At 45.0% G+C, this 27,277-nt stretch overlaps 2 protein-coding genes across 3 annotated transcripts in view; one reads left to right on the top strand and one right to left on the bottom strand.

Annotated features, from left to right (window-relative positions):
* The window catches only part of METTL6 (methyltransferase 6, tRNA N3-cytidine), a 17,000-nt gene extending 8,318 nt beyond the window's left edge, over nucleotides 1-8,682 (bottom strand). Inside the window, exons 1-3 of one of the 2 annotated variants that reach the window (XM_007470638.1) lie at nucleotides 8,369-8,682; nucleotides 7,363-7,494; nucleotides 671-841 (exon numbers count right to left, since the gene is read on the bottom strand). In XM_007470638.1, the coding sequence (XP_007470700.1) occupies nucleotides 671-841; nucleotides 7,363-7,494; nucleotides 8,369-8,593 (528 nt within the window). In that variant the 5' untranslated portion in view covers nucleotides 8,594-8,682. The remainder of the gene's footprint in view (nucleotides 1-670; nucleotides 842-7,362; nucleotides 7,495-8,368) is intronic. The other variant, XM_007470639.1, reaches the window with a different exon arrangement.
* A 922-nt stretch (nucleotides 8,683-9,604) lies between these two features.
* Nucleotides 9,605-20,632, top strand: EAF1 (ELL associated factor 1). Its single transcript, XM_007470637.1, has 6 exons — nucleotides 9,605-9,966; nucleotides 11,817-11,911; nucleotides 13,726-13,862; nucleotides 15,489-15,679; nucleotides 17,347-17,580; nucleotides 20,047-20,632. The coding sequence occupies exons 1-6, from the start codon at nucleotides 9,864-9,866 to the stop codon at nucleotides 20,091-20,093; spliced, it is 807 nt and encodes a 268-aa protein (XP_007470699.1). The 5' UTR covers nucleotides 9,605-9,863; the 3' UTR covers nucleotides 20,094-20,632.
* The last annotated feature ends 6,645 nt before the right edge of the window (nucleotides 20,633-27,277 follow it).

Below are 27,277 nucleotides of genomic sequence, written 5' to 3'. Positions count from 1 at the left end.
AACCCGCGTCCCCTGCATCGGCAGGCGGACTCTCAACCACTGCGCCACCAGGGAAGCCCCCACAGCTGACTTTTAAAGAGCACTCACCATTTCTAGGCACTGCACTAAGCACTTAAAACACATCTCATATAATCTCCCCCAAATCCTAAGATCTAGGAACTATTATCTCAACATTCCACAGGTAATGAAATGAAGGCTCAGAAAGGTAAAGGAAGTTGCCTACATTAGGGGAGCCAGATTTGATTCTAGGCACCCTGACTTCAGACTGTGTGCTCCTGTGCACTGAACTATGCTTCCTCTCACTTTACAGCAAGACTCCACAGATCCTAGGCAGCTGCAAAATCATCCTTGCTCCAAGGCTGGCCAAGCTCTGAAGGGCAGTGATGGCCACCAGGCAAATGAGAATTTAGGGTGGATGTTTTATGCAGGAGAACTTTCTTCCCTACCCTGACTACGCAGCCTACCTCGTGAGAACGGGGAGACTCTGTCAATCGAGACAGCACGTGAGCCTCAGAGGGAAGGTTAAGTGAAAACCCTACACTGACTACGCAGCCTACCTCGTGAGAACGGGGAGACTCTGTCAATCGAGACAGCACGTGAGCCTCAGAGGGAAGGTTAAGTGAAAAGATCAGGACATCTAACCCTCAAGTACAGGCTCCCAATTACTAACCTTGTAAATGTTTTGTAAGACAAGGTGCATTTTATCAGGGTGAACTGCAGAGAGCACAAATATCAACATGACAACATCCACAGACTCCGGGGGCACGTGTTCCAGAAGGTCATCTTTAGTCAGATCACACTGGAATACCTTGCATCTTTCTGTGTCATATAAAGGATTTTGCTAGAGAGGAGAAAAACAAAAAATAGTTTTTACACCACATCCACGTTGATACATAGAGAAAAACACAGCATGAAAAGGAGATCCTATTTCTACGTGTACACTGCTGCACAGAAATCAATGATCACTTTGTAACTGGATAAAACAGTAATGAACCATTTGCACATTAAAGCATGTAATGTTCAATACTGCTACAACAGACAAGATTTCATTTTAACAAATCATTTTTTTCCTTTTAAAAAATTTTTATTTTATATTGGAGTATATTTGATTAACAATGTTGTTAGTTTCAGGTGTACAGCAGAGTGATTCAGTTATACATATACATGTATCTGTTCTTTCTCAAATTCTTTTCCCATTTAGGTTATTACAGAGTATTGAGCAGAGTTTACTGTGCTATACAGCAGGTCCTTGTTGGTTACCTGTTTTAAATATATTAACCAATCATTTTTAACTGTGTACACAGTCTATCACATATTCCAAACTGAGCATTTTAGAAGCATGTAACTCCAGAGGGATGATAATCCAAAACCAGCCTCTGCTCCCTTAACCCTATGAGAAGTCCTTCCAGTTTCCTTGGAGATGCTCCCACAGTTCTTCTGGGTATATTTTCCCTTGATGCAGCAAGCTAATAAAACCTAACTTTTATTTATTTATTTTTTTAACTACAAGCGTGTTCCTGGTACATTTTGGTTCCTTGTTTCAACACATGTATAAGAGCATTATGGAAAAAAATATCAAACTTTTCTTTAATTTAAATAAGGACTTTAATAAATAGAGAGATATACAAAGTTATTGGATGGGAAGGTTCAATGTTGAAAAGATGTCAGTTCTACCTATAACTCCTCTTATAAATCCAATGCAATCTCAACTGAATCTCCACAGATTTCTAGAAACTTGACAAGGTAAATTTTATTCATCTGGAAGTGAAAATCTTGAGGAATAGCCAAGATGATTTTTTTTTTTTGAGAGTGGCCATCCTAATGGCTGTGAGGTGATATCACATTGTGGGGTTTTGTTTCTTTGTTTTTAATTTATTTATTTTACTGATTTATTTTTTTGGCTGTGTTGGGTCTTCGTTGTTGCGCAGGCTTTCTCTAGTTGCAGTGAGCGGGGGCTACTCTTCGTTGCGGTGTGTGGGCGTCTCATTGCGGTGGCTCCTTTTGCTGCAGAGTAAGGGCTCTAGGCACGTGGGCTTCAGTAGTTGCAGCATGCAGGCTCACTAGTTGTGGCTCGTGGGCTCTAGAGCACAGGCTCAGTAGTTGTGGCGCATGGGCTTAGCTGCTCTGCAGCATGTGGGATCTTCCCAGACCAGGGCTTGAACCTGTGTCCCCTGCATTGGCAGGTGGATTCTTAACCACTGTGCCAACAGGGAAGCCTGCCAAGACGATTTTTAAATGAAGAACAATGGAAGAGGAGGCACACTACTGGACATCAAAACACATTACAAAATGAAGTACTAAAACAGTGTGGTTTGAGAATGGGGACAAATAGATCACTGAGACAGAACAGAGTCCCCAAACAGACCCATGTATAAAGAGGGATCAGTAGTGTATATGACAGAAGAGAGATGACAAAAATGACAATTAGATTTAAAAAAAGGTAGATAATTGGGACTTCCCTGGTGGCGCAGTGGTTAAGAATCCACCTGCCAATGCAGGGGACATGGGTTCGAGCCCTGGTCCGGGAAGATCCCACAAGCTGCGGAGCAACTAAACTCGTGCACCAAAACTACTGAGACTGTGCTCTAGAGTCCACAAGCCATAGCTACTGAGCCCACGTGCCACAACTACTGAAGCCCGCATGCCTAGAGCCCGTACTCCGCAACAAGAGAAGCCACTGCAATGAGAAGCCTGTGCACCGCAACAAAGAGTAGCCCCCTCTCTCCACAACTAGAGAAAGCCTGCGCACAGCAACAAAGACCCAATGTGGCCAAAAATAAATTAAAAAAAAAAAAAAGGAGATAATACAGGTGACAATTATCAGGAATGGAAAACAAATTTCTCACTCAATTCACTGTTTGAACAGCTAGCTCTATCCACCTGTGTTAGAGGACAGCCGACCGCTTGGAGTAATAAAAGACTTGCAGCTCCAGTGCAGAGATGTATAGAGGTGGAGAGATGTAGCTCCCATCCTTATGGGAAACAAGCTGGACAAACAGCAACTTTATGAGAACCCATGAAAGAACAGAGGTCAAAGAACCACCAGCCATCCCCAAATCTGGAGAGGGACAGGTGCCTTCAGGGAGATTCAGGACCCAAGCGTTTGCTTACCTGAGGCAGTAGCCTTCAGCCTGGAAAGAGGAAATTAGAAATGTGACAAACAGCCAAAGCCATCGGGATGTTCCCACCCTTTGCAGGTGTTTCCACCAAGGACATCACCAGGCTCTCACAGAGACAATGGTGCTCTTTCTGGTGCTGGACTTTCTCACCTCCTTTAAGGGAGGAAAGGTTTAACCTGAAGGGGAAAAGTCATCTGAGGCCTGTATCCTTAGGGCACTGGTGGAGTACCACTACCACTGGGGGAGGGCCCTACTCTTCCCAGACCTAGTCTTAATCTGCAGAGAGAATGGCCTCAAGACCACAGAGGATGACAGAGGTGGGGAAGCGATGGGAGAGAAAAGCTCTATTCCTGGAGAAGCAGAAACACTTGTGAGGGCCAAACCCCTAAGACACAGGTCCATTATGCAGTTCAAAAACTGAGAATCAGAAAATTAGAGAATAGTCTCTTTCCCCACATACTATCAACAAATCTCCAGTAATAACAACAGTGGATTGCTGGGAAAGCTGCAAGAGACACACTCTTCATGGTGAACAGCACAAAGGGAAGACCCAAAGCCAAGAGGAGCAACAAAAACAAAGTCACCAGAGGAGTTTGAAGTCTCTGAGGCTGACAGCAACAACAAACCTCACAGGTAACTATAGCAACAAGAGACTTCAAATAGAGCCCAACTCCTGTCTAGATTACTACAAACCCTTATTACCTCAGTATCCACTGCCCTATATAACATACCCGGCTTTCAACAAAAAAGAACAAGGCGTACCAAAAGGCCAGAAAAAATATGGTATGAAGAGACAATCAATCATGAGAACCAGACTCAAATATGACACAGACGTTGGAACTACAGGTTTGGACATTTAAAATAACTGTGATTAACATATTAAAGGCTCTAAAGGAAAGGGTAGACAACATGCAAGATCAGATAGGTAATTTCACAGAGAGATAGAAACTACAAAACAAATCAACTGGAAATGCTAAAAACCAAAAACTTAGTTACAGAAATGAAGAATGCTTTTGACAGACTCATCAATAGGAATGTCTACTGCCTAAAGAGGAACCAGTGAACTTGATGATAGGACAATAAATTACACAAACTGAAGAAAGGGAAAAAAAGTTAAAAACAAACAAAAAACCAGCATCCAAGAGCTGTGATACAATACAAATGGTATAACATACAGGGAATTGGAATCCTAGAAAGAGAAGAGGAAACAGAGCTGAAGAAATACTTGAAGATATAATGGCCAAACTTTTTCCAGATTGATTAAAAAACATAACCAAAATTAAAAAAAGCATATCTATGTGATTACAGAACTTCTAAACAAGACATAAAACCTTTGTACCTTAAAAGGAAAAGATTATCAGATTGGTTCAAGATGGCAGAGTAGAAGGACGTGCACTCGCTCCCTCTTGCAAGAGCACTGGAATCACAACTAACTGCTGAACAATCATCAACAGAAAATATTTGAAGAGATTAGAGTCGAAAACTTCCCTAACATGAGAAAGGAAACAGCCACCCAAATCCAGGAAGGGCAGAGAGTCCCAGGCAAGATAAACCCAAGGAGAAACACACCGAGACACACAGTAATCAAATTGACAAAAATTAAAGACAAAGAAAAATTATTGAAAGCAACAAGGGAAAAAAGACAAATAACATACAAGGGAACTCCCACGAGGTTAACAGCTGATTTCTCAGTAACTCTACAAGCCAGAAGGGAGTGGCATGATATATTTAAAGTGATGAAAGGGAAGAACCTATAACCAAGATTACTCTACCCAACAAGGATCTCATTCAGATTTGACCGAGAAATCAAAAGCTTTACAGACAAGCAAAAGCTAAGAGAATTCAGCACCACCAAACCAGCTCTACAACAAATGCTAAAGGAACTTCTCTAAGTGGGAAACACAAGAGAAGAAAAAGACCTACAAAAACAAACCAATAACAATTAAGAAAATGGTCATAGGAACATATATACCGATAATTACCTTAAACGTGAATGGATTAAATGCTCCAACCAAAAGACACAGGCTCGCTGAATGGATACAAAAACAAGACCTATATATACGCTATCTACAAGAGACCCACTTGAGACCTAGGGACACATACAGACTGAAAGTGAGGGGATGGAAAAAGATATGCCATGCAAATGGAAATCAAAAGAAAGCTGGAGTAGCAATACTCATATCAGATAAAATAGACTTTAAAATAAAGAATGTTACAAGAGACAAGGAAGGACACTACATAATGATGAAGGGATCAATCCAAGAAGATATAACAATTATAAATATATATGCACCCAACATAGGAGCACCTCAATACATAGGGCAACCGCTAACAGCTATAAATGAGGAAATTGACAGTAACACAATAATAGTGGGGGACTTCAACACCTCACTTACACCAATGGACAGATCATCCAAACAGAAAACTAATAAGGAAACACAGGCTTTAAATGACATAACAGACCAGACAGATTTAAATGATATTTATAGGACATTCCATCCAAAAACAGCAGATTACACTTTCTTCTCAAGTGCACATGGAACATTCTCCAGGATAGATCACATCCTGGGTCACAGATCAAGCAGGGGATGTGGGTTGGATCCTTGGTCAGGGAACTAAGATCCCACACGCCGTGGGGCAACTAGGCCTACACACCACAACTACCGCGCCCAAGCACCACAACTAGAGAGCTCGCACACCGCAACTACTGAGCCTGCGTGCTCTGTAGCCTGCGCACCACAACTACAGAGAAGCCCGTTCGCTGCAATGAAGAGCCCGCATGCCACAACTAAGATGTGACACAGCCAAAAATAAATAAATAAATAATTGGAGACAGTACTTTTTGCCCATAAGATTGGAAGATATAAAGAAGACTGATGTCAAATGTTAAGGGCATAGAGGAAAAAATATCTTTATTCTATTGGTGAAATTATAAATTGGTATAATTTTCTGGATGGAAGCCTGGCATTATCTACTTAAATTTCAACATGTATCCTTTCTCCAAGGAATTCTATTCTATTATTCACCACAGAAATAAGTGCACACATGTATTTTGGGGCAAGTGTACAATTTTGATGACATTAACCCTACTTGTAAGAGCAAAAAATTAGAAACAATTCGAACAATTACCAACAAGGCAATTGTTACAGTATGGCATATCCGTTCTATGGAATACTACAACAGGTAAATGAAATGCAGTGGACCTACATGTACTAGGATGAAAAAGTCGGCAAGATATAACATAGAGCGAAGAAAGCAGGTTATAGTACAATGTGATGCCACTATTTAAAAAGTCTAATAGATGCTAAAACTGTGAAAGGTTGATGGAAAACTACATATCTGCATGTTGCCAAAGCATCCCCCACATATCTGTTAGTGGCAAAAAGAAAATACCTGTGCAACAAAGGAATTAGGTAGTTACTACCTTAACCCAGCGATCAAAACTAGCATCACTTACAGCGAGATTACACTACTGCCTCCTGATAGGATGCAGAATGAAAGAAACAACATCAGCTATTAAAGTATTTTTGCCCAAAGTATTTTACCTGATTTAAATCTAACTTCTAGTTTACAGGAAATACAGAAACAAGTTAAACAATGATTAAAAGAAACAATCAGACCCAATTTGGCATGTGGGACCTCATTATAGAAAATGACTTGCTCTCCGAAAATTCAATGTCAGTGGGGAAAAGGTCAAGGAGAAGGGCAGGAATGTTTTAGGCTAAGGAGATTTAAGGTACATAATAAAGTGTAAGATGTAGTCCTTAATTAAATATAGCTATTAAAGACACCTGGGACTACTGGGGGAAATCTGAATCCAGACTGGGTATTAATGACATTAGGGAATTATAGTTATTTTTGTCAGACATGATAAGTATATTGTAGTCATGTAGAAAAAGTCCTCATTTTTTTGAAGATGTAGGCATACATATTTAGGAGTGAAGCGTGTCAACATTTGTAACTTACTTTAAAACAGTTCAGCAAGTCTATAAAGCAAACATAGCAAAATGCTGGCAATCATTAAATCTGGATACAAGGATAAGGATGTTGTTTGGTGTTTCTTTCTACTTTTCTGAATACTGCTATGTTTCTGTATGTATTATACATGCATGTAAACAGGAAAACTAGGTTCACAGGGATCATAGCTGGTTAGCTTCAGGGAGAGGACTGAAACTGGGCAAATGGGTGTAGAAGGCAGGTCCAACAAGTCTAGGAAAATAAAACACACAGCTGGTGCACCAACCTTGACATATTGAACTGCTCTTGGAGAAAAATCACAGGCATAGGCAAAGATATTCGGATCTTCTAAAAGCGGGAATAAACAGTTCCCAACCCCACAGCCAGCTTCAAGCATAGTCAATTTTTGATCTTCAAACTGAGGAAAGAGAACCCAAAGTTACAGTACACTACATCTACATAATGAAGAAAAAACTAAAAGGTCCAGAACACGAGACAAGGTCTCTGCCCCCATGGAGTAGACAATAAAGTGAACTGATAACCCAAAGCCACTGATACCTCGTCCAACATTGGGCAGTCTGGTGTGGAGAAAACACAGCATAATGGTTAACAGAATAGGCTCTGAGGTTAAACCGCGTGCACTCAAATCTGGACTCCTCCCCTCGCCCCGGGTTCTATCACTGGACAAATCACTTAAACAGCTTTGTGCCTCAATTTCATCAGCAAGTGGGGATAATACTAACGCCAAACTTCGCCATGTTATTATAAGGCTTAAGTTACAGAACACATGTAAAGTTCTAGAAAACGGGCATGATAAAATGTTCATCATTATTATTATTATGAACCTGTCATTGAAATCATTCATCATGAATTTAATATTTACAACTTTCAGATTAGCTTTAAAGAAACAGAAAATGCCCCCTTTTTTTTAAAACTTACAAAAAAAGCATATATTTATCTACTTTTCCTTCTCTTGCCATAATACAGAAGCACGATGCTGATGGCCTGATATGTCGGTGTGACATATCAGTCACTGATTTCAAAATTCTGTGACTGGCCTTTGTTAGACAACAGGAATGCAGTTACAGCGTCTTTTCTCCTCTGTATTATACAACTCAGCAACTGCTAAAACTACTTGAGACAAACAGTGTATATCTAAGGTACAAAAATTTACGAAGCCTCTGAGAGGTTTCATAAATTATCTCACACTCCCCTGGGAATGCAATAAAGCACCCCCTCTTCTACACATTCTAAATGAAGAACAGCTCAAATAAGGAGTAATATTAGTTTACCTCTCTACATGATCTGAGCTCCTCAAACTCTCTGGTGGTCCAGTGTCTATCTTTGAAGAAATTAGTGCTATTTCTTTTGTAAAAAAGGTCCCAGTTCTTCTGAGCCTCTTTTTCCAGTTTTTGCTGTTTATAATCAGACACTAAAGCTTGGTCTCTTGTCAGTTTCTCCTCTTCTTCAGAGCTGAGAATCCTTGCCTGAAGCCCCTTCCTTTGCAAAGCAGCCATCTCCTAAATTGATGGTAATATATTTAACACTGCTGGAGATTCTCCATTCCTGAACAAGCTGAGGAATTCAAGCGGATACTGCAGACACAGGCAGGGTTTTCTCAGATGTGGTCCCTCAGGGTGGGTCCAAGCCTCAGGCAGCATCGGGTGTTTCGCAGGAAAAAGAATGAGACTCCGGTTGGGGGGTTCTAGAACTTTTTTAAAGATGCTGAGTTAGTGGTCCTACAACAGTTCTTTCACCTAACAGTTCAACTCAGCAAACGTTTACTAGGTGCTGACCTTACACAAATCCCTGCTCCGCTATTGAATAGGTCACAAAGACCAAGACACAGCCGCTGCCTTCAGAGGGCTGACATTCAGCGGCCAGGGTTCTCACGCACAGAACTGTAATTCAAACCAGAGTAAGTTAACTAACACAAAAAATCGCTCTGGTTTAGAAAAAGGTCACTGCCGAGAACTGACTGAGAAACCTTGGGTTCATCAATGTTCGGTGTCCGTGAGAGGGGTGTCTTACAAACAACCAAAACGGTTGCACGAACTGGGAGCGGGTGGTCAATTCACGGACAGAAGGAGGGTCACCGTTTCCAAGGACCGGAGACTCAGTGTTTTTCGGGGAAAACAGAGCTAAGCCCGGGTGGCCTGAGACTCTGAGTCTTACGAACCAGAGGGGGCTTCCCAGGGACCAAGGCCCTCGCGTCGCCGTCGGCACGCGAAGGGGAGGAAGAGACTCAGAGACGCGTGGCGTGGGGTGCCCAGGATACTCGGGATAACCCGGGCCGCCCGGCCGCGAGGGCCTGAGAGGACGGCGTGAACCTAGTTCCTCGCGCGCTGGGGCCCCGTCATCAGTTCCCAGGTTCACCTGGAGGGTGGGGCCGGGCGCGCTGAGCCCTCAGCCAGGCCAGCCTCGGAAGCAAAATTTGGGAGCCACAGCGGAAGAACCCTTCGAATGGACAAACCGCCTCTGAAAACTTCGAATCGGATTTCTCGGGCGGAGTCCTTCTACCCTGACACCGCCCCCGCCATTTCCGCTCCGAGCCCAGAAGTCCCTCCTCGGCGCCGGAAGTTCCGGGGCCCCGCTTCCTCAGAGTCGCCCACCTTCCGGACGCGGAGATCAGGACTTGCTTCCGGCCGCGGGTGGGTTCCGGCTCGGATCCCCGCGCGACCCGGAACGCTGTCCCGGGAGCGCGGCTCCCCCGGACGCCGGTACCGGCAGCTCGGGCCGCGGGCGCGCCAGGAGGGCACCGGTGTGGGCGCGAGGCCCGGGGGGGCCATGAACGGGACGGCCAACCCGCTGCTGGACCGCGAGGAGCACTGCCTGCGCCTCGGGGAGAGCTTCGAGAAGCGGCCGCGGACCTCCTTCCACACCATCCGCTGTGAGTCCGCGCCCGCACGGCCGACCCTGGCCGCCCTTAGCCCCTCCGGTGTCCAGGGAGCCCTGCCAGCGTCAGCTCCCTTCCTCTCAGCCCGGATCCGCCGGAACCTCGGGTTTTTCCCAGCTCACTTCCAAACCAGAACTTTACTACCTTCCCACTATTCCTCTGCCTCGTGGTACCGAACTCTTATTCCGAAGACCATTGGCCCCTTTTCCTGCCGCGTCCAGCCCTCCCGCGCACTGACGCTCCCCCTCTTATTTCTGAAAGGCTGCGACACCACATCAGGCTCTAGCTTTTCTCTGTAGCCGCCTTTCCGCCATGACCCCACTGGGGGTCTCCACGCTTCAAGGAAACGCTCTTGTTTCCTCGGGATCCGCGTCCACTCCTTCCTATTCCATTCTCTTCTTCCCTGTTTTCCTCACTTTTCTTCCCTCGTCTGTTTTGGTTCTGCCCTCCCTGACGCAGTGCTTCATCCCCTTTGCAGCCCCAGAATCCACATCCTCTCTGTGCCTCATCAGTCTCCCTCCTCAATGTCTCCATGCTAGCTTTTCTTGTGATTTTGATGTCTTTTGAGGTCACCTGGACTACCCCAACTTTTCCTCGGGACCAAGTCCCTTGTGGGTGAAGAATAAAATTAGGATTTGAGAGCCAGGAATAAGTTAGCGCTTGATCTATGATTGGAAGCAGGAGCGAGGAGGCCTAAGGAATGTGGAGATAGTCATTATGCTGGACCTCCTTTTTCTCCATGATTACAGACCCTATTGAGAGAGGGCCCTTCCACTCTGTGTCCTGGGTGAAGAATTGGCTGACTGAGCATCCCGCTGTGATTCACAGGCTCCTTGTTTCCCTTCCTGGTATCCCCAATGCTGGTTAAGACTTGTTTTTGTCAGAGGAGCTCCTACACGTGACTCAACACCTTGGAAGAGGGTGTGTTAGATAATGCAGTTCTATCTTCCTGTGGTCACTTGCCAGGCCATTACTCTGCTTCCTACTGACAACAGTTCAGCCCTTTCAGAGAGAGGGTATTGGGAATATGATAAGAGCGTCATTTCCTGAGCAGTTTACTGATTTGATGTTTTAGCAGAGTGAAGGGCAATGTGGAATGTAAATAAGATACTTCACAGAAGCACCTGGCCTGCCGTTTGAAGCAGGTTTGTGTTAAAAGGGAGTAAGGTGGCTGTCCTGCTGTGCTTTAACTGCAATTCAGAAACATGGGCAGGATTAACCTTTGGAAATACAGTTCAACCTTCTGCTCCAAACATCTACAGGAGTAATCCTTGTTAAAGCTATGGAACTGGAGTGTGGCAGATCCTAACTTTGCCAATTCCTATCAAAATGAAATCAGCTTGTATGGTGCTATGGCCTATCATATTTCACATTGGGTTTTACAATCACAGGATTTAAAAAATATGCTCTGTTCCTTTTGATCCTTATAATAACCCTAGTAAAACACCTCATTGTGGATAATAAGACATTAATTTTTTATCTGTCATTTGGCAGAAGGGGATATCTTTGCTTAATAAAGTGTTGTGTAAACTCTAGCCTTTTTTCTTCAAAATAATCCACTGGGAATGAGAAGAAAAGTATGTGGAGGTATAGATAAGACAAGATTGTCCCAGAGCTGGTAATTATTGAAGCTGGGTGATGGTACACACAGCTCATGGTATTATTCTGTCTGCTGTTGTATATGAGAAGCTGTCCACAATGAAATAGCTTTCTGAAAAATTCTAAATGGTGTGTATTTTCCATTTATTTGAGTTATAAAAAATTTCAGTTCTTACATGGGAATGCCCTGCAAACCCTTAGCAAAAGTAACCTGGTGGATAAATGCTTTTTTCCTTTCCCTTTAGATGACTTTAAGCCGGCATCTATAGACACTTCCTGTGAAGGAGAGCTTCAGGTCGGCAAAGGAGATGAAGTCACAATTACGCTGCCACATATCCCTGTAGGTTTTATCCCACTGTTGTTTTTTTTAATGTGGAATCACAATGAATCCTCATATTCTATGTTATTGCAATTTGATTTTCCTCCTATTTAAATATTTCTAGATTTCTAAAGTGCCAGTATAAGGGAAAAAGGAATTTTGGGGGTAGGGCAGGGTAGAATTCATGCTTCCCAGGTACTTGAGTAAAAATAATTCTTTGTCATTTTCCCCAAGCTCCCTTTTCCCCCATTTGTCCCAAAGTAGACAAGGTTCCTGTGTGGACACCTGGCCCCTTCCTTAGACACACGTTGCTTCCCCCCAGCAGCTACAGAGAGAAAGGCCCAGGTGCCCTGTGGATGTAACGCAGCAGCTTAGGAGTGCAGAGGGCAGGAGCAGGGTCGACACGGTCATGAGTCCGGCAAGGGGTGATGTGCAGGCTGGTGGTTTCAGCCAGAAACCAGAGGTGCAGAGCCTTCAGCCCATTTAGGGCTGAGGAACCCGGTTAAAAGCTGAATGGAGAAGCCTTGCCCAAGGCGGCGCTCTGATCACAAAGCCCAAAGGATCAGACAAAATACTCTTAATGACCATGGGTCAGTGCATGTCCCAGCCCTGTCCTGGAACATCGGTTCTCGGTAACCAGTGATAGAATGAAAAGGCTCTGGACAGGGAGACCTGGGAAGCTTTGTGCTGGGGAAAACTTATTGTCTGCTAGTTCAAACTGCTATCTCATTACTTGTTGCCTTTGGCAAGTTACATCATCTCCCTTTGGACCTTAGTTTCCCAAATGTAAAATGAAGAGGTTACATCAGTGGTCCCTAAGGTCTCTTCCAACTCTTAATTTTTACTGTATGAATAAAGAGTCAAGCAGCCAAGCAGTTTCTGATTCCATACAAAGGATTAAACACTGTATTTGGCAAATATTAATGACCACCTACTGGGTGCTGGCTCACTACTAGGTACTGAGAATACAGTCTTGAACAAAACAAGCACGTTTCTTGCCCTTAGGGAGTTTAAATAAATATAAGAAAGCGTAGCACTTATTTTGGAAAATCTGGGAAGGCTTCCCTGAGGAAGTGACCTTTGAGCAGATTTGAATGTTGAATAATTAAAAGGGAAGGAGAGGGTGGGATGTTGCAGGCAGAAGCCCTGTTAAATCCCTGTAAGAAAGAGCTTGGGTCTGAGAGAAGGCCAGCTCCTTCTGCTCTGGAGCCTGCAGAGCCTGCGGCAAGTGGAGCCGGGCATGGTGGAAGGGCCAGGTGGCTCGTTTAAAGATTTTATTCTTTGGCCTTAGAGTGATGGGTAGTGATTCAAGGGCTTAAGTGGGTGAATGGAATGATGTACTTACTGTGAACCAGCCAGAATAACGAGCTGCCATTGGAGAATGCTCTGTGGTTACTTGGCATGGGGGGAAGCCTGGACTCTGATATTACAAGGAAGTACGGAGGTCACTCACTAGCTTTACTGCTTATAGTGAGAGCTCTTCTCGGTGTCAGACACGTAATGCGTAATTTATGTTTCTCAGTTCACATTTTACCATTATTTGTAACATTTCCCAAATCCTTGGAAAAATGTACAGTAATTTAAAAATTTTATGTTTATTTCTTGATTACTTAGAGCCAGTTGCACAGTCACAGATTCTTGCCGTATTGTTATTTCCTCTTTATTTTTGCTTGGGAAGCCAGCAGGAGTTAAAATACAAATCGGTTCATTCTGTTCCTTTTTGAGTAGCTCTGATAAAAGATGTGATGAGGTAAAGCCACCTGTAAATTCAGTTTTGATATGCATAACTGGTGTGTTTGGTGTAATTGTCTGAATTGTACTTTTGTGGCGTGTAGGGATCCACACCACCGATGACTGTGTTCAAGGGGAACAAGCGGCCTTACCAGAAGGACTGTGTGCTTATTATCAATCACGACACTGGAGAATATGTGCTGGAAAAGCTCAGCAGCAGCATCCAGGTCAAGAAAACAAGGTATGTGAAGAAGCAGATACAGATCAATGTGCCGTTTCTATAGATTTACATGATCTATTCAGTTATTTTATAAGGATGTGAGAACCTGGGTGCTTCGTGTTGTTGGCAGTCTCAGCAGCTCCACCTCTCTCTTCTCAGATAAGTCAATAAAATATCTTTTCCTCAAAGGCAATAAAGAGAGATAATGCTTTTAAGACCTGAAACATAGAAAACGTTGTGGAAAGGAGTGTACTGTATGATTAAATCAGTTTTATTAATTTTATGATCGTTGATATAGTACCACCAAAGGGATAAGGTTTAAATTTACAGACTTAAAGTTATGAAAGAATAATTTAATAATATATATTCTTTATTAGAGTGAAAACATTAAATTTTTACAAGGTACATTTGAGGTCATTATTACACCAAAGTAAAGCTTTGTTTATTTTTTTTGAACATTGAGCTCTCTTTAATTTTTAATTCAACAGACATTACACGTGTCATGTGAAGCCAATTAGATTTTATTTTAAAGCCAAATTTCATTCTGTAAACAGAAGTAACCCAGTGGTTCTATTTATATCGTGATACAATAATTATTGTAATAGAGTAATTAAATTTTAAAGAGAGTATTTAATGTTTTCTATTTATGCTTCCTCAAGCCATTTTTCTTTACTCATTCCACAAAAAGTAAAAGTACTTACCATTTATTGAGTGTACTTTATTTATTTATTACCACGTGCCAGGTACTGTGCTAGATGTTTTATGTGCATTATCTAATCTTTACAAATAACTTTTGAAAAGGTAGTGTTGTTACCCTTTCACACACACACACTCACACACACATACACATGACGAGACTGAGGATCAGTGAGATTGTGACTCACAGTGTGTTTGTGTTGATTACCTCCACCAACCAGGTGCTGCTCTTAGGCCTCTGAGAACTGATGATTGTGGGAGTTTGACTTACTACTCAGTGTCATCTGGGAGCTAGCAGTATTTTATCACTTAGGTATTTGTTAGAAGTGCAGAATTTCAGGACATACTAAGTCAGAATCTGCACTTTAACGAGATCCCCAGGTGATCTGTGTGGACACCAAAGTTTGAAAAATGCTGAGCTAGTCCATTTACAAAAGAAATTGTTAATGGGTAGCATTTCCTTGGTCTGGGGTGGAGTGCTCTGCCTACCTGCCAGCAAGAGCTGGCCTTTGACAAAATGAGCAAGCAGTAAATAGATAATGGGAAAAATTGCTAACAGGCCAGTATTTCAAGAGCTAGTTTAATAACTCACGTGTAATTGTAACTTTATACTGCATACAAGGTGAATAGTTACATTTTCCGTTATTAAAATGGGTTCTCGTAATCACACTATATCCTACCTCTGTGTCTTACCTGCTGCTTGATATAAAATGTGAGCTCCGTGAAGGCAGTGAGTCTGCTTTATTCGTCTCTGTGTCTCTGGTGTACGATGCAGAACTGGAATGCAGTAGAATGAGTAGTTTGTATGATAAAATTAACAAATATCAGTATTTTGAAGCTGTCTGTAAAGAGTCTGGGCTTCTGCAAAGACTTCCAGGGGCTTGGTAAACAAGGCAAACCTGAGAACCACTGTTCTTGCACCTCCAGTTTAAAGTCCGTATCTCATTTCAGAGCTGAGGGGAGCAGTAGAATCCAAGCCCGAATGGAACAGCAGCCTGCTCGTCCCCCACAGCCATCACAGCCACCACCGCCTCCACCACCTGTGCCATTCAGAGCTCCAACAAAGCCTCCGGTTGGACCCAAAACCTCTCCCTTGAAGGATAACCCCTCACCTGAACCTCAGCTGGATGATATCAAAAGAGGTAGAGAGCATTTTCTGGAGCCATGGTAGCAACTTGGAGGAGGGTATTGATGTTTTTGTGGAGATCACAAGACCACGTACACGGCGGCATGGGCATTCTCTGCCATCCTAACAGTTTCCGCAGGGCCCACCGTTCCACAGGTGACAGCGGGCGGGGTGGGGTGGGCCGTGGAGGCGAGGTTTACCACTTGGCTCCTTTGACAAGGGAGAGTCTGGGACAGTGACCTGAGCTGTGGCTGTCTTTGCAGCTTTCTGCTTAGAGGCCTGAGGCTTAAACAAGCCTGCCTGCCATCTAAAGGTCCATACGGAACACCTTTTAAGGCTTTGAAAGAAGAGAATTACAAGGTACTGGGGGTAAAAACCAAGTGTGCCAATGTTAGTATAGTGTCTAGGTTAAGTTCCACGACCACTGCTTTGTATTAACAAAAGTGCGTAAATATGATAGCGCCTGGGACACTGGGGGCGCTGGCCTAGAAGGACTTAGAGGTCTGTTCAGGCTCTCCAAGGTAAAACCAAGACAGAGGCACTCACCTTGGCTCTCTCCCCCACACAGTGGATGGTTTTAGTTGTCCAGACACTTAGAAAGTTATGAGAGTAAGTGTTATATTTCATATTTGTGAAGTTCTGTGAAACAAAGTTAAACCTGTAACAGTAGTAAACAGGAAAAGATAGAAAGTTGCCCTTGGGAAGTTTGCCTTTTCCACCTTGTGGAAATGCTGTCTTTTCACAAATGAGATCACTCTCTGCATGGTACACAGTTCTTAAGCCTCTGGATTTTTTTTTTTTTTTCTCATGGATATTGGAATGCTGTCTATGGAAGTTTTCACTTTAGTCGAACAGGAATTGGACCATGACAGGTTGTTGTTGCCAGTTATGCTTAAAGGAACCATAGCCATTTAAGGCCTCGTGGTAGGTTTGGACAGGAAAATCTGGCATCTTCCTTGATGTAGCCTATGGTGAATCGTTAATGTACTCACTCACATTAAAATGGTCAGGTAGAACATGTGTTTCCTTCCTTGCTTTACATTTATTAACATTGCGGTACCTGAAGGCATGGCTGTAAGTCAGATGTGAAAGCACGGAGGAGAGGTGTCATCCCGCCATCTTTCTTCAGCCACCACGGCTCCTCCTGCGAGCCTTGTTTACCTGTGGAACATGAATGCTGGAAAGGCCCCCAGAGACTGTCTGCTGTGGCCCTTCCTTTTTCCAGAGCCTCTTGGAAAATTCATTGCCTTCCACCTGGGTCTCCCTGCTGGTTAGAGGTGGATCCAAAGCAAGAGCTCAGACCTTCCAGTTCCTGGTCAGGTATTTCTCAGCCCATGAGCAGAACGTTGCTCTTCTCTTATTTGGTGTTTAATCCCATAGTTCATAATTCTTCTTTTTTAAAGTAGATAAAGGCAAAATAGACTTAATTCATTTCTCAGAAGGATCATTATCCTGGAGCAGTCTGCTTTTTGGTTATTTTGGGTGAATTAAATGTTTCCATTGTCTCTCTGGAGACGTGTTAGATGTTTTTGTTTGTTGGTTTTGCTCCGGTTCATTTTGTTTGTTTTTAAGGACTCAAGAAGCAGGAGTTCATTTTCAGTTATTCCTCGTTGCTCTTGGTTTTGCCAGCTTACTGTTTACAGAGGCTTGACACATTTACCCCCGTCTCGTCATTTATTCCAGAGCTGAGGGCCGAGGTGGACATCATCGAACAGATGAGCAGCAGCAGTGCAAGCAGCTCCTCAGACTCCGAGAGCTCGTCAGGAAGCGATGACGACAGCTCCAGCAGTGGAGGCGAGGACAGCGGCCCTGTGTCCCCTCCGCAGCCATCACACCAGCAACCCTACAACAGCAGGCCGGCCGTCGCCAACGGAACTGGCCGGCCGCAAGGAAGCAACCAGCTCATGTGCACCCTCAGTAAGTGCACGCTCCCGCTTCTGGGCCGAGGCGGGGGCTTGGGGGTGGGGAGAGGGAATGTCAGGCCAGAGCTGGAGCTTCTGTTTATCTTACACCAGAGTCTATAAACCTGACGGTACTTAAGGCATAAGAAAGGGTCCTGACAAAGGCAATTTGAAGCAGGAAGGAGTAAGTTACCAAACAGTAAAAAAAAGAAACAAAAAAAAAAGCACAAAACTAGAAACCTGTTCCATCTCTTTTCTTTTCCTTATTGGCACAAATTAGGTTTTGTGAATTCTGGAAAGTGTTGAAACGTGAGCCACAGGGCTCTGTACTTTTGCATATACCAGGCTTTAGGGGTGCCGCCTGCCCCCACCCAGTCCCCCACCTCCAGGTTTTGTACAGTCCTGAGAGCCCAGTGCCATCAGAGTGCGGTATCCCACAGCCCACAGAGTTGGGAACCTGTGCCCTTAGAAGGTGTTTGGCGACCAGCTAGCCTTCGCAGGAGGGAAGGAAGGGACATTATAGCGTCTGGTGGCTTTGAGTGCAGTTGGTGGTAAAGCAAAGCAGGGGAGAACAAAAACAAATGTCTTTGTCTTGGAGGTGGGGAGAGTGCAGGTTCTCTGCGCCCTCCTCTCTCCTGACTCCCTGGAGTTGGATGTTCTCTTCCGGTCTGACTTCTGTGAGGAGGCTGGAAGGTCAGGAGGCAGTGGCGGGGAAGCTAGCCTAGGTAACCCTGCTCCTGTGGGCCAGGCAGAGGTCACTCTCAGCTCCACACTGTAGACATCACGTAAACCCCTGATGTGAGGCCCAGCCCCAGCCTTGTAGGGCGGTGAAGAGCATCCCTGGCCTCTACCCACTTAGGTGCCGGAGCACCTCCCACTTTCCTCCAGTGTGTCAACCCAGAATGTCTCCCGGCATTGCCAAGCGCCCCTGTAGCATTGGAATCAGTGCCAGTGGAGAACCACTGTTCTGGGCCTTGCTGTACTATCTGAGTGAGTTCAACACTTTTGTGACGTCAGTTAAGGCTGTTATCTGCTATCCTGTTAACTCAGGCCCAGCTTCTGGATAGCAGGGTATACTTGATGCTCTTCTCAGTTGGCTTGGGATAGTAAGTTTCACACTGCGAGTTTGGAATTCACAGTGGAGAACGACCAGACAGCTACTGTGGCTATAACTCAGCATCTTCATTTTGCCCAGTCAGTGCTAAACTATTCCTTAGAAGAAAAGAGCCAAAAATGGCTCAGTCTTCTTACCTACCTACCAGTGCCTTAAACTTCTGTTAGCTCTTCATAGCTCCAAGTCCTCCTGGCCTGCGGCTCTTCCATGGCAAGACCTTAATCTTTGCGTACCTCATATACAGTAAAGTACCGGAGTTATTTAAACCAGGATCGTCAATGGAACCAATTTATAAACCCTAAAATCACAGTAAATAGTGCAAATTTGGTAAACCCTAATGTGAAACCATACAGAGTAATGATAATATTGTTTTTCTGAATGGTAATGTGTATTATATCTTCTCCCCCCCCAAAAAAAACAAATGGATCAGTTTGAACCTGGGTCAAATTGATTGTATAAGAAATTTCAGAACTGGGATTTCAGCTCCGTTACACTGACCTGTTTATGTGCATGTCACCTTCTTTGTAAGTGATGGCGCTTAGCTCTGCTGATTGGAGTTTGTCAGCTGGTGTTGATCCCATCACCTTCCCCACGTCTAGAGCAGCAGATGTCACCTTTTTTGGTCTCAGACTTCTTTATGTCGTAAAACTTTTGAGGACCCCAGAGAGCTTTTGTGTGTGTAGCTTATATCTATCAATATTTACCATATTAGAAATTAAAACTGAGAAATACTTAAAATAGTAATTCACCTACTAATAAGTAAAATAGTAATTCATCTACTAATAAGTAAGTTATTCTTATCATATTAGATGGGAAAACTTACATTCTTCACTCATAAAACCTAAATGTCACACACTGGACAAAACTTTGAGGCTTTACAGAGCTCATTAGTTCAGATTTGTGGTGTAAGGTAACGTGAAGATTCTGGCCAGAGGGGTCAGGGGGGTACTGGATTAGTATATGAGTGGTATGCACAGTATAAATAGTATTCAGCTTCCTTAACAGGAAGCCCAACTTGGTATTATTTTCACTTTTATAAACCAACGTAATATGAACAATTCTACTAGACAGTGAGTCGTTTATAAATACTTTTTGTCATTTATTGACACATGTATGTCTAGCCTATCCCTCCCCTGTTTTTTCCCAGAGAGCGGTATTGCTGTGCTTTGTAGATACCAAAAATAGCAATTCCTTTAAAACGTTGACTGCACCAGTTCTGTCACTGAGCCAAATCAGTTTTCCTCCCTAATTAAATGGAACTGGCCTGGTTTTACTGTAGTGTGAGAGCCCAGGCAGTCAACCAAAGAACCGTGGGGAAGTCATTTTTAAATTGTATACTTTGGGTTTGATTTTGTTTTCTCTTTATAGGAAATGACTTGCAGTTGAGTGAGTCTGGCAGTGACAGTGATGACTAGAGCCGGATCTTTCGAAATCAACTTTTTGTGCACAGATCTGCTGCGAGACTGGGCTGCTTTAGTGTGGAGTCCACGCCGAGAGGAAAACGTGGGGATCAGTGACTGTAGGAGGAGTTGGAGGCTCTGGAGCGCTCAGATGTGCATGTCTTTAACATAGCGGTGATGGGTGATTTTCTCGTGTAATTTTTGAACAATGTCACGTTTCAAAGTTTTAAGTAGATTTATAGCAGAACTAACAGAATTATATCTCTTATTTGGTTAACACTGTTAACGAAAAACAGACAAACGTTCCCTGGTTTAGGTTACTCAAAGGCCATTTCTTCACCTAGCCAGTGATCCAGTTGTAAACCTCAGCAGCCACCAGCTTGGCCAAATGGTTTGCACCAGTGAAATGAAACACAGTCTTTGAGGGGTGGGCAGGGAGGGAAACCTCAAACTGCAGCATAGATGCATGTTTAAAGCACTTTCAGTTATTGACACAGAGTGGTGAGGAAGTTCTCTCTGACCCAGCCTGAGAAGCCTGTGTAGAAACGGACTTCAGGATGGAGTCCGAGAGGGTCAGCTGGGGGGACCTCAGGGCTCTGCTGGCTCAGCCCCTCGTCTGCGCAGTGCTGGTTTACAGCCAGTGTCTTGCCCCCAGTCTGGGCTTTTCCCACCACTCCCGCCCCTGAATCTCACTTACTAGAACCAGAGATTCTAGTTAAGTACACATGGGACTTAACAGTTGTGCATTGGAGCTTTTATTAGATTCCAAAAGGAAGAAGTGTTGGCTACTTCTAGCTCCAGTTTAGATCCAAACAGTCCCTAAGTACATGAGGCTAGGGGAGCAGATTAAACCAGCAGCCGCTGTGCTGATGCATGTGACTCGATTAAATTGAGGCTTTTAGTTCCATGTGGATCCATAATGAGTGTGTTTCTTTCAGTAGGTTTCAGTGGGGGATACTAGGAGTGGAAGAGGTGAGGTGAAGAAGCCTCTTGGAGCAAATGAGCTGGCAGCCGGTTTCCAGACCAGAATCTGGATAGGAGTCGTGCAGTGTGAAACGAGCACATGTTTTGATAAGGTTTTTCTGTTCATGCTTTTGTACCACTGTTTGTGCCTGACTCCCAAACTGATTTGTATTTATTATATGCAGCTAGAAGAAAGTCACAAGGTTGCCTTCTGCAGTGTGCAGTTTCCAGATGAATCTGTTGTTGCAGGAAACTGGTGACTAGTAAATGCTCTGTATGCAGCAAATGTGTGATACGTCGTCCCGTAATTAGTGTGGAGTAGCCCATTTCTGTAATTTGAATGACTGTGTCCTGAGAAATTTCTGTCTCCTTTGGTTCAGTGGTATAAAAAACATTAAGAGTGGTTTTTCTTCCTCGAGGTGGCCTCCCCCTTCCCAGGTAGTGGAGGGAAGCAGTCTGGACCTAGAAAGAAATTAGATGATCCATGGTGGGGGCTTAGAGTTGAGCCTTGCAGAGTCACCTGTTTGACCCACACAGTGACCCCAGTGAGCTGGAGAAGGGGGGCCGGCAGCATGCTCACGCCACTCTGCCAGGTGCCACTCAGGGGTCCACACCAGTGCCCTGTGCTGGGTTCTCAGCCCGTTATGAGACTTCAGTGGATTTCATGGCACGTAGGAACTTACTTATAATGAATTGATCATTGCATTTTAATTCCTTGGTAATGAAAGCTCAGGGAAGCCAAAAGTCATGGTTGGGAGACTTGAATTGTTACTGGATGTGAGAATTGTTTCACTGCTCTTAACTTGCTCAAGCTGGGGCAGGTTCCAGGAACTTGAACTATAAATATCTATTTAAGCCTCTCTCTTTCTTTTTTTTTCCCTCCCAGAGTCTTGATATATGTAGACAGAACTGCGGTTTGGGGCCTGTTGGGTCAAGATGTTTGTTTCTGTAGGAAGTGCTTGCAGGTGGCAGTGGGCTTGGTGAGTTAGGCTGTCTGAGCTCAGACCCTCTCCCCGTCATCCATCCTGCCCGGCCCTACACAGTGGTAACATCTGCTAGCACAGCTCCCGTTTTGTTCTCTGCACAAAAGCCTTTGGCGGTTGCCTCCCCAAGCCCTCCAGCTTTACCCAGCAGAGTAAGGAATCTTTTCTTTTTGGAAATGAAGAATCTGGCCTCGTAAACTACTTCTCATGAGTGCCCTCCTGCCAGCCAAACTGGGCTTGTTCTTCCTGTCTCCGTGCCTTGTCACCCTCCCCTCCCCCAGCCCCACTCAGGGGTCTCTGTGGGTGCCCCCTTCATGGACTCCTCCTCTGTTGGTTTCACCAGCTGGAGTACTGTGTGCACACACGGACCTTCCTCTTGCTCGAGCTCTGGTTGGTGTGAACTCCTTCAAAGCAGGCACCATCGTGGTCATCTCTGTTCCCTGGAGGGTGCCCAGGAACAGACCTGTAGATGCTCACAGCCTGGTGGGAAGGGAGCAGAGAACCAGCCAGTGGAGCACAGAGGGTAGACGTAGAGGAAACATTCCAGGTGTTTGGAGACAGCTGGAAGCTATCCATGCTAATTTTCGTGGTTTTGAAGTCTAACTGACTTGTTAAAATTGCCTTTTCTTTGTTCTGTGTAACGTCTGCCGCGCTGTGGTTCGAACGGCAAGGTGTGAAGACTTAAGTCCGAAGCACCTGAGGAGCCATGGCAAGCAAGCCACAGTAAAGACGTGATTTGGGGAAACTTAACAAGCTAGAGGTTTCTCATGATGCCACTCATTTCTGTAGCAGAGTCATATTTTTCTATGTGTGGTATTAATATGTATGTGCTTCAGTGGTGGGAAAACTTGAAAATTCCAAAATCCTTATTACTTCCCTATTTGAGAGGCTGGTTAAGTAGGGTGTGTGTGCAGTGTGTGTGTGCGTGTGATGTATTTATTACATTATTTTGAGAGAGTAACCGTCTGTTATGTGGATATACATTGGGTACAGCCAAATTGAATATTTCCATTTGACGAGGAAGGTAGGATTCATGAAACTCAGGCCTTAATCAGTAGGCTGGATGACAAGACCAATTGAAGCGTTACGAAATGTCTTTTTGTTGCTCCTGTTATCTTTGTCTTGGGTTCATTGTCTCATTCTTTAACGATTATTAAAATCATGTGCCTGAAAGTTTATTTTGCTTGATTATGAGGTAGACATGCACGTTTATATTTATGTAAAGTATTTGCTGTAAAGTGTTTTTGGTTTATTCTCTTAAAAGATCACTATATTTAAGTAAAAAATGAAGGTCAGCAATACACTTCATGTCTTGGTGGGTTTTATTTTCTTACTAGAAATCAGTCTAGGAATCAGTGAAAAATGTAGTGGTCTTTTAAGAATCCTTTGTGCTTAAGCCTAATTACCTAAATTGATTCCCTTTTAATTTGGTGTTTATGATCGTTAGGATGTACACTTCAGTTTTAAAAGGTGTGAAGTTCAAAACTAAAGGGTGGCTTTAGCAAGCCACATGGCATCTGAGGCCATTTTACTGGGTCTGGAAAGGCAGGCTTTTAGCTTTGGGTCTGGGAACCATGCAGGGGTTAAACTGTATCCCTAAACATGTATCCTAGTCATTCTAGCTCGCTAGAGTCCTTCCACCTGAATGCCACGCTGCACAGAAGGACACGTGTACACCTCTGACCCCCAGTCGACACTCACAGTCTGGAAATGGTCCTGCCTCCTGCTTGCCCTCCGCACCTTGGATACAGCGACACCCACACCTATCTTGTGGTCTTGGCGCCCGGATAGCTGTAAATCCCTACGTGGGAAGTGACCATGTTCCTTTTAAATTCTCGGTGGCGTCTTTGACCTGTTGGGTGCTCAGTAGATTTGGATTGAAGACAATCACCAGTTCAGAGAACTAGGCCAGGAATCCTCTGCTGCTTATCCTACACCCGGCTCCCATGTCTTCCAGTGTAAATGGGAGACTTGAGCCAGGACTCTCAGTGGGGAAGTGGTGGTGCATGTCCATCACCTAAGGGACTATTGATCCTCAGGTAACAACTATTGCCACCACAACAGTGTGTAACAAACCATCCCAAAGCTCGAAGCTTAACATAATAAGCGTTTATTCTGCAATTTAGGCTGGACGTGGCTGGACAGTTCTGATCTTGACTGGGCTCCTTCCTGTGCCTGGGATTTGACAGGTTTAGCTGGTCTAGGATGGCCTCAGCCCTCACAGCTAGGGCAGCTCAGGTCGACTCCATGTCTCTTATCCTCAGCAGCCTGGCCTGGACATGTTGTCACAGCAGAAGCAGAGGAGCTAGATGAGAGGAAACCACCCCTGTCACAATTGCTGACATCTCATTGGCCAAAGCGAGTCACAGGGCCAAGTTCAGAATCGAGGGGCGGGTGGGCAGATACACTCCAGCAATCGATGTGAGGAGTGGCAAAGTTCTTTGGATCCTGGGAGGTGTGGGAATTGGGGCAGTTACTGCAATCAGTCTGCTGTCTCCATGGACCCCATGTCTCCACCTTGGTTGAGAACCCTGGGCTGCATGATCACTAAAGCCCCTCGGGGCTCTGGCTTTTCTCCTGGCCAGAGGGATAAATGTCCGGAAGGGGTAAGAAAGACAGATTTGTGTTCGTGGTTCCTGCAGAGGGCGCCAAGCCCAAGCCTGTGGCTCCTCTAGGTGGGCACTTCACTCTTCACTGCGTGTAGTTTGCTAACCTACCCTTTTCAACCCAAAGCACCACTCTGGTTACCTATTGCTAAACGACAAACTGCCCCGAAACCTAGTGGCTTAAAACAGCCACCATTTGATCTGATGGAGTCTTTTGGTTAAGAATTAGGACAGAGCTTGGCTGGGCAATTCTGCTTCTTGTGTCTTCAACTGAGGTCACTCAGTTGGCAGATGGGCAGGCGTGGCGAGTCTAAGCTGGCCTCACTCACATGTCTGGTGCATGGTGGGTGGCTGGAAGCAGGCTCATTTGGGGCCATACATGGCCTCTGTAGCGAGGCCATCTTACGCACTGGCTGCCTCCCCCTAGGACAGGTGTTCTGAAAAGCTGCGTGGCCTTTTATGACCTAGCCCAGAAGGCACACGGCATCACCACCGCAGTGTTCTATTGGTCAAAAGCTCACCTAGGTCCAAGAGGAAGGGACATAGACCTCCCCCCGGCTTTAATGACGAGTATAAAAAAGCCACCCACCCGAAGTCCCCAACTGTCTTCCCTGTGTTTTTTGCCTAGTCTTCTGCAGTTGTTCTCAGATGAGACATCTCCCCAGGGCAGGCTCTTAGGTCCCTGGTCTAGCAGCATCAGCATCCCCTGGGACCTTGTTAGAAACCCAGATTTTCAGGCCCCACCCCAGACCTGCTGAGTCAGAATGACAAGCCCTTTGGGTCATTCTGATGAACCCTAAAGCTTGGGAACCACTGCTCCAGGACACAACACCCTTGGTGAGCCTCAAGTGATGACCCATGACCATGATGACTGCCTTGAACTTCCCATCTAGGTAGGTGTTGGATGAGGGTGACTTGGGGTGGGGCACCCATGGAGTGTGGTTCTGTGTATGGGTTGGAACATGAAAGACAAAATTCATCATTGCCTTTGAAGAAGTTACTGGGGGCAGAAGTTCACTGTGACATGGGCCCCTTTACCTTCCTGTGAAGGGAGTGGGGCAGGGGGAAGAGAGGGCAGGGGAAATAGCTGCTTCCTTTCTTTGGTGAGGTTTCTAAAAGTCCGCCGCCTGGGGCTGAAAGGAACTCAAATGAGCCACAAGAGAGAATGCCCCTCCGATACAGGCAGTGTGAGTCCTTTTCCTCTATTTCTTGGGCAGGTGGGTTGGATGAGGTGGGATGGGGAATCCTTAACTCATCACTGTTGTGTGGTTTGCACCCCTCCCAGAATGGTTAAGAATGAATATGCGGGTGGGGGACCAGCCCACACCCTGGAGCCTCTGTGCACACGTGGTAACTGGGCTGCTCTAGTGTAATAATCTTGGTGCATCGCCAGGGGCCTCGAGCTGTGTGTGAGCCCATTGCTACCACACAAATGGAAGATCTGCGTTTCGTTGAAAATTTAAATTGGTTCACTCCACTACAGGGGAGGGCTGGGGCAGACAACCCAAGTAAAGCAGTCACTGGGGTGTAAGCTGGCCCACTGATTATAATGAGGTTTGGAGAATCTTAAGCAATTTGACCCATATGTGCTCTCCACACCCCTACCTATTAGGGTGATGGATGGACCCATGTGTCTGCCCCAAGAGGCTCAGAAACTTTGTCCTACCATCTTCCCAGGCACTGGTTCCTATATTTCAGTTACCAAGTTCCCTTCAGAGACCTTACTTTGCTTACAAGTTTGTCACATTTGCCCCATTCCTGCTCCCCAATATATCCGGTCCAGCAGCCACCCCTTCCCCACACAGCCTATATGCTTCTGGTGAATCTCCAGGGGGTGGGCTAAGGGCAATCTTAAAACCTTTGCCACCCTGGGTTCAGGAACCCAGCTGTGATCTGATCAGCAGGCAGCGTTCTGACAACAGGAACCGGTTCAAGAATGGGCATGTGACCCAAAACAGGCCAACAAGACTCAAGGCAAGATTTGCTGGGGACTCCTGGGGGGGAAAAAAACTTCTTGAGAGCCACTGGGATAGATGTTCTCTCTTCCTGTGGACGTTACAAGGTCCAGATGTTAGCCTGAAACTGTAGTAGTCAGCTTGTGACCACCCTAAGGACTGAATTAACAGGAGAGATGCAAATAGCTGAGAGGCTAAATCAAGCCGAGAAACGGAGTGGAAGCCTTGATTGAACCTTGCCTGATCGCCACTCCACTCCTGGAACTTATGAGTTAAATGAGCAAATAAATTCTACCCTGTGGTTTATATCATACTTAAGTTGGATTTTCTGCTACTTGCCAACCAAAGCATCTGGACTGACACTGCCTCCTTTGATGACAATATCTGAAGGCCCTGTCATATTCTCAGCCATGCCACATGACAGCTTGAGAGTAGCCAAAGGAATCCATCACCCCTCCAAGGACATACCCTGTCACAGCTGGAGGGGAGAATCCACACTCACCAGCGGTTAGAGTTGGAAGAAAATTCAACCTCTGTCTCAAGTCTCTTAGGTGAGGAAACTGAGGCTGTGGGAAGTGATGAACCAAGTATGAATGGGTAAGGGGCCTCCCACCAGCAGATGATCCCAGGAGGTGTTTCTGCGGCTGCCTGGCCTGCTGACAGGTGCCCATGCTCCTGGCAAAGCTGCTCCC

The sequence above is a fragment of the Lipotes vexillifer genome, unplaced genomic scaffold, assembly GCF_000442215.2.
Source record: "Lipotes vexillifer unplaced genomic scaffold, Lipotes_vexillifer_v1.1 scaffold418, whole genome shotgun sequence".
NCBI lineage: Eukaryota > Metazoa > Chordata > Mammalia > Artiodactyla > Lipotidae > Lipotes > Lipotes vexillifer.
The sequence above is the reverse complement of the archived record's forward strand: the minus strand, read 5'-3'. Positions and strand labels throughout refer to the sequence as shown.